The sequence below is a fragment of the Anarrhichthys ocellatus genome, unplaced genomic scaffold (assembly GCF_004355925.1).
Source record: "Anarrhichthys ocellatus isolate YVR2014 unplaced genomic scaffold, GSC_Weel_1.0 scaffold42, whole genome shotgun sequence".
In the NCBI taxonomy this organism is placed as follows: Eukaryota; Metazoa; Chordata; class Actinopteri; order Perciformes; family Anarhichadidae; genus Anarrhichthys; species Anarrhichthys ocellatus.
The window spans coordinates 2,330,048-2,340,551 of NW_022280072.1; the positions used below are offsets into that span (position 1 = coordinate 2,330,048).

Genomic DNA, 10,504 nt, shown 5'->3' on the forward strand with positions numbered 1-10,504 from the left:
GTTTTGGTGTCTAAACCAAACTGCGACCCTTTCGAGGGTGGAGTCACGTAGTACTGTTGAACCGGAGATAGACCTTCTGATAATCGGCAAGAGGAGAACTGGTTATCGCCGCAAGGCAGCACAGTCCTGCTCGGCTAAATAACGGAGCTAACAGCTAACGTTAACGAAGATTGCAATGAGTTACGTTGTGATGCGTTCAAGCTCTGTTCAGTAAAAATGACTGTTGGACGAAGGTAAATTATGACTATATTATGATGTGTTTTAATATAATCCTGTAAAACTGAGTTTGTGACGAGAGACGTGAGGCGCATCATCAAGTAATTTCCCCGGTTTTGGTATCGACGACTAACTGTCTGAGTTATGACGTCCCTATCTGTGTCTGCCTCTGTGTTCATTTAAAGCAGCGATGGCGTCGTTCACCTGAGAGCTGATTTTCAAACTTCTTTTTCTCTGCGTCGTCCCCATCACCACTTTCATCCCTGAAATCACATGAGAACAGCAAACATCGGGATTTAACAACACTTATTAAAGTAATTACTTGTATATTTTTTTCAGGGTTATGCAGTAACACTTGATTTTACAGACCCTGTAGTTTTATAATAACTTCTTAGAAAAAAACTGATATGAAACTGAATTCTTCGGAAGGTCCCTGAGAAATACTTGTAATTGGGTTTTTATTTATAGATGTTCATTTGGTGCACTTTAAATTAAACAATTCCAGGAAATGCCACGTATGTCCACAGGGAGGCAACACATTTTAATAATGGATCTCTAAGATCAGTTATTCCATTAAGAGTTCAGCAGTTCTTTCAAAGGGAGTCTTTTGGAATCAAACACATTCTTAAAGGGACCCTGTGGAGTTTAGTAGCGCTGTGGAGCTGCGTCTTTATGAGTGGGTTCACGTTTATTGTGTGTCATGCATCACTCAATACACATTTCTGCCAATGGCCTCACATTACTCCACTGAACGACAGTTGGGGGTAATGTGTCGGGAAGTGCAGCAATGTGCCAGCAGAGACTGAAGAAAATAAGACTGCTAGGACGTAAACATGGATGTAAACAATGCAGGTTTCAAATGTTCAGAAAATCAGTTTTGCAATGAGCCTGAATTCAAAGACGAACTGAAGAAAGTCACCACAACAACACACACCGGGATAACGCTGACTCACCCTTTGTCATCAGACTCTTTGACGGGTTTGGCCGGAGGAGCCTTCTCCTTCTTCTTCAGATATTCCTTCAGCTGCTCGGCTCGGTCCAGGTAGTCCACACACTTGGCTCTGATGCTCTGCATCGCCCGCTCACCCTGGGCCTCGTCTGCAACACAGGAAGGCAACTTACATCACGGGGTTGAATAGACGATGGCGGTCGACAACGTAGAAATCACACAGATATTGTAATAAATCGAACGCCGATCGGGCTCCTCACACTTGACAACATGAAGGAAGTATTGAACTGCGTTCTGGTAACATCGGAGGGCCTCCTCGTAGTTTTTGGCTTTGTCTTCGGTTGCAGCTTTGCTGGCGAGATCGATAGCTTTCTGAGAACAGACAACAGACAATGTGTTTATTAAAGGGTAATAATTACTCAACACATGCTTTTAATTTGGAGCTAATAATAGAAACTTTGTGAGGTTGCGAAAAATCTTTTTGGCAGTTTTTTTGCTTTATATTTGGTAATAATGCTGTTATAAATGTTGTTAATAAATGATTTATTAACTATTAATAAAGCCATTAGTTGCAACTTATAAAGTTTTAATATGGGTACGTAGTGAAAGGCCAGTGTCTAATAATTAATTAAAATAAAATGACCAACAACATAAGAATATTACAAGTAAATATTATTAATTCATTTAAAATCCTACTTAAGGGAAGGTACAGAAGTATTTAAAGTATAAAAAGTGACATAATATAGAATATTAGAGAGTCAACACTGAAGCATTATAGTAGCATTTTACTGGTTTTTACTAACTTTATAAACAGTTAGGAAGTTTAGTCCAGTTTGATTGATGAGATGAATGAAGAATGAAAAAGTTCAGCTGAACACATTTCTATTAACTTTTTGGACTTTAATTTAATCTTTATTGTGTTGTTTGATTTGAGCTCTTTGGGCCTCAAACTGTCTTTAAAATAAACCACGTTCGAAGTTTAAAGATGTTAAGACATCTGTAACAATGAGCTTAATGTTTACCACCTGTGAAGGGATGGAAAGGGATGTTTTTCCCAACCTGGCAACCCAACTGTTATCGTTCTCTTGTAGCTGATCCATAAAGCATTAAATTAAACGAATCATTATTTATTACCTCTAAACTCTGGTACCGAGTTAGTTCATCTTTATCTTTAAATATACGTATTTTAACACACTGAATGAACCGTTTAAGGTGATAAAAAAGTTTAACTTTAAACAGTTTAGCGTCTCTTTAAGTCCGTCTTATGTAACCAGGTAACTTAGCTTAGCTTAGCTTAGCTTAACAAAAGTTTGTGACTCACCTGTAAGTTACCTCCGGCCATTTAGCTTCTGATAGGTCGGTCAAACTTTAGCCTGTCGCTTAAGATTAAACTAGACCCGTCTGTTGTTGTTGTTGTTGCCTGCTACTTATGTTTCATTATAAAAACAAACTTCATACGCAACACAAACTAAAGGCTCGCCTCTCTTCTTCCGCATCAACAAAAAAAATGTCGACTGTCACTTCCGCGTTGGTTGGTCACGTGACAATGTTATTGTCGTCTTCCACGGCTGCTGTGAGCTCAGAAAAGTCTCTGAAAACAAATATAATCATTAAAGTTTACCACGTAAACGTGTATATTTAGAGTTGAGTATTTTTTAAATTATAAAATCCAAGCACAATAAAAGTGATTTACAGCAGTGGGGCAGATGTACATCTGAAAATACTGACCTCTAGTGAATATAAATCATAACCATATCATGTTTTAGCCAACATATATCTATTTTATTATTAAAATACTGACCGCTAGTGAATATAAGTCATAACTAAATCATGTTTTAGCCAAAATATATCTATTTCATTATTAAAATACTGATCAGGACGTCTGTGACTTTTCAAAATGAAATCCCTAATCCTCACATATTAAATGAAAATGCACACTGCCACTAATGGATTGAATAACAAATGTACACTTTATTACATCTATTAAACAGGGCAAAATAAAAGGTGTGCAAAATATATCTAGAAATCTTACAACGCCTGGTAAAAGAAAGATAAATGCATATACTGTATACTGTAGAACAACAGAGTAAAGGAGATGGCAGACAAATGCATTGTGGTTGCACATTGTGTTGCTCCAGATTTAGTCCAGGTTTATTCAACATATGATGGCTTCATTTCAGTCGCAATCAAAAGCAAGCACCGTATATAGTACATGTAGATTTGACACTGTATCGTTGTTATATTTAGCCCCCCCCCCCCCCCCTTCATCATCAGTGAGGAAGTGGCAGGCATGAAGGACGGACTCTGGTTGGTCATCAACTGTCTCCATTTAACGTTTTTGGATGCAACACCTTTAGGATGCGATCGCTCTTCGTGAGATCTGCAGGGAGTTCATTATTCTGCGAAAAAAAACACACCCGAGAAATATTTTTACAAGATTGAAGTTATCTGCTCATCTTTCTAATCTCAGTGCCTCACCTTGTTGGGTATTGTCGGGTCTGCGTTGGCCCTAAGCAGCAGCAGGACAGTTTGTAGATTTCCACCCATAACAGCAGCATGAAGGGCAGTAGAGCCGTTCTGGGGACAACAAATAAAGATGATTCTAATGCTAATGGAGAGGTGTTATGTTCTCTGCTTATTAACAAATATAAACCTGCTATTTATCCAGAGTTGCAGGGTTAGTATTAAAGGAATAGTTTGACATTTTTGGAAATATAGGCTGAGGGGCGGATTATGACACAATGGGCCCCAAGAGGCCCCACTAATTCTCCTACAAAGGAGCAACACACACAGACTTTATAGATGTTCAGCCTCTTTATGTGCTTGTTTCGTGTCAGATTTTTAGTCGTAACGCAGTTCTCTGTTGTTTTGTTTGTCTTTGTGGTGTTTTTCTGTCTCTTTGTCGTCGTTTTATGTTTCTTTGTGGTCGTGTTGAGTCTCTTCCTGGTTGGCATGTGTCTCTTTGAGGGACATTTTGTAGGTGAAGGCCAGGGGCCCCGAAAACACCAGCACCTCACTAATCAACATGGTATATCTCATGTCTTTAAATCTGCACAAAAGAAAAACAAACATAAGTGTAAAAACGATAAGTTGAGAGCCAGTCAGAAAGAGCCAGGCTAGCTGTTTCCCCCTGTTTCCAGTCTTTATGCTAAGCTAAGCTAACTGACTGCCGGCTGGAACTTAATTTTGAATGGAAAGACGTGAGATCAATCATCTGATCTAACTCTGAACAACCAAACTGAAGTGTGAAAGCGGCACATTGAGGTTTTACCTTACAGACATGAGACTAGTATCAAGTACGTCTCCTTATCAAAACGTCAGCAGCATCATCTACCTTGAGAATTCCAACTGAAGGAGAAAACTTGAGAAGCTCCTCAATGACGCTGTTGTGTCCCTTATAAGCAGCTTTGAATAACGCTGTTGATCCATCCTTGATAGACAACAGAGAAAGCCTAGAATTATCAAACAAAACAAGCTCCACTCAAGGTCCTCTTACTCACTTGCTCTGAGGCTTTCAACTATATCACATGGTCCTCATCAGCAGATAACATGGTACAAGAGGACGAAACCACACCAATCATCAATCCCTACAATTTTATGTGCTTTGTTGATTCTAAAAGAACGACATACTTGTCTGTCAGCATCCCGATCTGCACCACGTAAGAGTAGCACCCTCACCACCTCATTGTGACCCATCTGAGCTGCCATCCACAGGGCGGCGGTGCCGTCCTGGAGAACACATGGATGCAGAGACAAAGGACAAAAGAGGGAGGAGGTGAAACAAAAGAGGAATATTAAGAGTGGATGCAGGCATGAGAGGGGCTGAGAAAGAGGAGCTGTGAGCCCTTTAAATCTCTAAAAAATGCTGAAGAGGCGAGGGCATTACCTCCCTCGATTGGTTAACCTTTGCACCAGATGACAACAGCTGACGAATCACAGTCACATGACCCTCCTGAGCGGAGAGAAACAGAGGGGTGGCACCGTCCTGTAACACAAAAGACTCATCTGACACACTTTTCCACTTATATTGCTAAAAACGGTCAGAAAGGTTTCCAGCTATTTAAAAAGTGTATTCATAACATATTGCTACTATTTCATAAATGTATGTATGTGAAGTCAGGTTGTTTTCACCTGCCTAAGGACAGACACTAATCCTGCCAAATGTCAGTCGTGTCTGACTCAGCAGTCTGCAAAAACCTGAGAGGCTGGATTCCAGCTGCTGGGGACATTGTGTTGCAACTAACCATCATGTTCCTGACAGACGGAGGTACTGACAGGTTTAAAGGAGAGGCTGAAGATGTGGCTCACATTCAGCTGGTCGTGAACATTGGCTCCATTCTTCAACAGGGTCTCCACCACCTTCGAGTGTCCGTACTGAGAGGCGACAGTGAGAGCTGTGCCACCGTCCTGGCACAAAAACCACAAGAACAAAACAAGCTAGCAGTGAGAATAACAGTTAAAGGTCACCACTGTGTGTTGCATGCTGTGGAGAGAACATGTCTAAAGCAGCCTGACTAGCATATGTTGTGACGTTGTGACAACTACAAAGACACAAAACAACTACAGAGAGAAACAACAACAAAAAGGGGTAAAATGACCACAGACAAAAAATAACGAGCCCACAAAAAAGAACAAAACAATTATAAAGACACAGAGACACACAATGACTATGAAAAGGGGCAAAACGACTGCAAAGAGACACAACATGACCCCAAACGTATACAAAACAAATACAAAGAGACTCAAAAAGACCAGACACAAAAGAACAACAAAGAGAAACAGAAAGACCACAAACAGACACAAAACAACTACAAAGAGACACAAAAAGACCACAAACAGACACAAAACAACTACAAAGAGACTCAAAAAGACCACAAACAGACACAAAACAACTACAAAGAGACACAAAAAGACCACAAACAGACACAAAACAACTACAAAGAGACACAAAAAGACCACAAACAGACACAAAACAACTACAAAGAGACTCAAAATGAGCAAAAAAACTACAAAGATGTGCCAAACTGCTACAAAAGGGGTACAACAACCACACACAAAAAATAATAGCCGACAAAGAAACACAAAATGACCACAAAGAGACCAAAACAACAACAGAAACAGGCTAAACAAGTATACAATCTGAGAGTCTTGTTCATAAGAGGTGGTGGGGCCTTATTGTCTCATAATCCGCGCATGCTTATCTTGACACGAGAGCAGTATGTATCACGTCTGAGATGACAGCATCGCTGCAGTCTCCATCACACCCAGTACTATAAAGACTGTGATACACATTCATCGTCGCTGCTGCATACCTTTGTCTGGAATTCAGTGGAGGCACCGAATTCAAAGAGGAGCTTCACAACGTCATTGTGTCCCTGCTGGGAGGCGAAGAACAGGGCGGTGGAACCCGTCTGAAAAGATTGAAAGAGATACGGCTGTTTTCATTTGACTTTGACGTTGATTGTATTTTAATGGAAACATATTCAATTAAATTGCTCATTAGACTTCAGAAGCAGTCTGTAAGTTTACTTTAATCTTGCTGCCCATCTTCATAATTATTTTGCAGAAGCTTTATTATTGGGTAGTTTGCCGTTTTGTGGATTACACCGAGAGCAAATGACCACTCTCATTTCTGTACGCTGAAATATGTAGCTACATCCAGAATACGGTTAGCTTAGCATAGCACAAAGACAGGAAAAACAGTATGTATAAACTTCCTGGAATCTCTGCTGACTACTTTGTAACGTCTCTACAGATTCAAGACTTTCCGTTGGTAATCCAGAAAAGTCTTATACTGTTTAAATGAGCTATTATTTTGCAATCATACCTCTCTTTGGTAGTTGATGTCGGCTCCCTGCATGATTAGTTCTTTGGCACACTCATAATAGCCGCTGTAGGACGCCACCATCAGCGCTGTTGTTCCATACTGGAAAGAAACATGGCAGCAATAAATGAGCAGAAGAACAAATCTACTTCATGAGACAAAGTCAGGAGCTTGTTTTCAACTATAACTACTTTCTATGTGTTTTATTGCAGATGACTTGAACACAGAAAAGATGACAGAATAGTACTTTAAATTAGACATATCATGGACATTTTCAGGTTCCTACTTGTATTTTGGGTTTCTACTTTCATGCTTCAAACAAACACATTCTATTTTTATCACACTGTCTCTCTGAAACCTCTGGTTCTGAAAAGTGAAGCCGATGTGGAAGTGTCTTAAAGCTGCATTCTCTCTAGTGTCCACCAGGGGGCGACTCCTCTGGTTGTATAGAAGTCTATGAGAAAATGACTCTACTTCTCTCTTGATTTATTACCTCAGTAAACATTGTAAACATGAGTTTATGGTCTCAATCTCTAGTTTCAAGTCTTCTTCAATACAGCATGATGTTCATTTAGTACATTATGGTCCATTTAGAGTCAAACAGACCATAAAGCAGGGGATGCTTTAGGGCGGGGCTACACAGTGATTGACAGGTCTCTACCGTGGTCTGAGAGTTGTCCTTGTTGTCGTCTTAAAACTTTAATCCTTTCAAAGTGTGTTTTCACTTCATGAAAGTTAATTGTAACATTTTGGTTGCCTAAAAATTACTTATTAGTTATTTTTATATCTAAATGGGCTCAAGGATTCACATGAATAAGAAAATGTAGTTATTAACAAAGCACGACTTCAATGACCAGTGAAGTTTGATATCACCGCATCAATCATGACTCATCATCAGGCAGAGTCGTGATTTGCCACCATCAGACACAAAATGGATTTTTGAAACGAAAAAGTGATGCGGGAGACAACCCTGCAGCAGTTAAACCTCCAAAGCATGTGATGAGAAAATATGAGCCTGAATACATGACATTTGGATTCATAATGGCAGTGATGTGTGGGGGTCAGCAGAATATTTAATTTGGTTAGCTGACAGCTGACAGAGGCATCACACATGTTTACAGACCAGTTTTTCTTTCTCTTTTTCTGCCAAATCATGTTTTTTTGTTTCTTTTTATTTGGGAATTTAGTCCTCTGATATTCTGATATCCCGTTCTAACGAGCCTCCATGAGACAAATCTGATCCCAAAAAAACTGCCTGGGCTGTCATATTCCACAGTTTGTAGGTTGGTAGATAAATGCATGTGCACAAGCAGTGAGACATTTTGTTTTTTACTTTGTGTTTCCTTTAAATCAGGTGACTAAACCTCCAAAATTCTGCAGATTTTATTCCAATGAAACACATTAAAACCCCTCCCCCTTTATTATGATGAAAATAAAACAAACCAAACATGAAATGAGTGGTTACACACATGCGACCACAGAGGTGAGGCTTGAAGCCCTCTGTCTCCCTACCACAGGCGGGTTATGGTTAAAGCGTGCAGCGGAGCAGCCGGGACATGCAGCGTCCGTACACTGTCTCTGCAGTCCGCGTCCACGCGGCCGCTGTTGAGCAGCAGCTGAAGAAGAGCCAAGTTCCCCTTCCTCGCGGCCCAAAACACGGCGTTAGCCAGGGGCGTTTCCTTCTGGAGGGTAAATACACACAACAAGCACTGACCTTAAACCACCATTATAGTATTATAGGCTTCAGACCGGCAGTAAACAGTGTCCGCTGCAGGTTTAAAGTGTCAAACACATATTTCCATCTCTTTTTTTTGAATAATGAAAGGGGATTTCAATAAATGAAACAGCGCGCGCACACATGCAAACTATACAAGTGCATGTATGAAATTGAAGTCGGAGCACACAAGGCCATACGATGCCCTATTTATACCCACACGCGCATGCACACACAGATGCGCGCGCAGCCAGACTGAATGTAGACAGCGTATTTAATTCCAGGTCTCACATGCTCCCTACAGGTAAATAAACCCACATTGTTGATGAACCCTGAACGCGTTAAGAGGACGCAGGTGTGATTCCTCACGAGGGCCCTCTAGCACGCGCGCTGCTGAGGATAATGGATGGGGAGGAGGAAAAATAAAAGAGCTGGTTTACCTTGAAAGACATCCTGCAGACCTCATTCGTGACTCATGTTTCTTCCTGCGCACTCATTCAGTGGAGACGACGCGGAGGCTGCTGAGCGCCGCTCGCCGGTTTTTGCCGCACTGTGTTTGGGTGTTGGAGGCGCGGCCGCTCGCGGCATAATAACAGGCAGACAGTCAGCTGAGCATCTGCACGCGGTGCTGCACGCAGCAGACCGCTGGGTGGCGCTACTACTCACCAGGGGGCAGTTAATAAACAAGCATTCATAATATTTATCTGATTAAATTAATAAACATGAAAAGCCCTGTAACTCATCTTGCTTTGAAATGATTTATATTTAAATTAAATAACTTTTTAAGTGGAGACACTACAGTTGAAAAGGGGTAAAGATTTAAGAAATGTAAATATGCAAATAAGGCATTCTCTTATTAAATATGTGCTAATTTGCATACATTTCCAGAACATAAATGTTGGATGAAGCCAGCTTCAAAATTCATGTTTCATTTTTTCGACATATTAGAGTCAAAGGTTTTTCGAGAGGGAGTTTTAAATATCTTTGTATCAGAAAATACGGAAATTACAGCCATTTAAAAAAAATCTATTTTCTCCATGTTTTATTAATAAATGTATAAATGAGTGTGTGAGTGGTGTGTGAACTAACCCCTCTGTGTGAACCTTCAGCACACAGAGAGGAATGAACGAGTGAAGTTTGGTGAATGTAAGAGCTGCTGAAGTGGAGATTTATCATCAGAGTCTGAGAACAAACTCATTTAGAGGAAACGTCCTTTAAAGAGACGTTTAGTTCCATTACAGACATTTAGAGACTCTACAGGTGAACACATGAACTCATGATATCACCATGAAACTTCACCACTTCATCACTCACATTAAGAGGAGTATTTATTGTATTACAAGTTTTCTGAAATATTATGTTTAAATATGCAAATGAGGCATTATGTAACGGTACCTTTTGGTGAATTTAGGAGAAATCTACAGACGTAAACAGACAAAGTAGTAAAATAAACACATACATTACTGGTAATTTTACTGAAGTAAATGATCTGTGTACTTTCTCCACAGCTTGTTTTTTGGAAAGTTTAATGTCAGGTGTTGTGCTCATTTATAACCCGGTGATTGAAGGATTTACAATATTGCAGCTTTAGCTCTCTCTAAATGATAATAGAGGTATTATGGAGGAGGAGCAGCGAAAGCATCTTATTTTTGTTGACTAATGTCCTCCTCAGGTGCTGGCATACATGTTGATTAAGGGATCCATGAAAGTATAGTGGAAGCATGTACTTATTGCAAAGCTATAAAAGGAAGGTTGACGGTGAGTGTGTAGCTGTGTCGCTACCCAGAGTCCCTCTCAGACC

At 40.2% G+C, this 10,504-nt stretch overlaps 2 protein-coding genes across 5 annotated transcripts; both read right to left on the bottom strand.

Moving 5' to 3' along the window:
• Positions 1-6: 6 nt before the first annotated feature.
• Positions 7-3,188, bottom strand: LOC116394985 (vacuolar protein sorting-associated protein 4B-like). The gene is made up of 4 exons (XM_031868460.1): positions 2,487-3,188; positions 1,426-1,537; positions 1,170-1,314; positions 7-479 (listed from the first exon to the last, which is right to left on the bottom strand). Exons 1-4 carry the CDS (start codon positions 2,505-2,507, stop codon positions 392-394), a joined length of 366 nt encoding a protein of 121 aa, XP_031724320.1. The 5' UTR covers positions 2,508-3,188; the 3' UTR covers positions 7-391.
• An 88-nt stretch (positions 3,189-3,276) lies between these two features.
• Positions 3,277-9,311, bottom strand: ankrd29 (ankyrin repeat domain 29). 4 transcript variants are annotated; one of them, XM_031868456.1, is made up of 10 exons: positions 9,144-9,311; positions 8,561-8,668; positions 6,993-7,091; positions 6,478-6,576; positions 5,474-5,572; positions 5,052-5,150; positions 4,796-4,894; positions 4,500-4,595; positions 3,644-3,742; positions 3,277-3,564 (listed from the first exon to the last, which is right to left on the bottom strand). In XM_031868456.1, the coding sequence occupies exons 1-10, from the start codon at positions 9,153-9,155 to the stop codon at positions 3,481-3,483; spliced, it is 894 nt and encodes a 297-aa protein (XP_031724316.1). In that variant the 5' UTR covers positions 9,156-9,311; the 3' UTR covers positions 3,277-3,480. The 4 variants fall into 4 exon arrangements, with proteins under 4 accessions (XP_031724316.1, XP_031724315.1, XP_031724317.1 ...); XM_031868455.1 differs by having other exon boundaries at positions 8,561-8,671; XM_031868457.1 differs by lacking the exon at positions 9,144-9,311 and having other exon boundaries at positions 8,502-8,653.
• Positions 9,312-10,504: the final 1,193 nt, after the last annotated feature.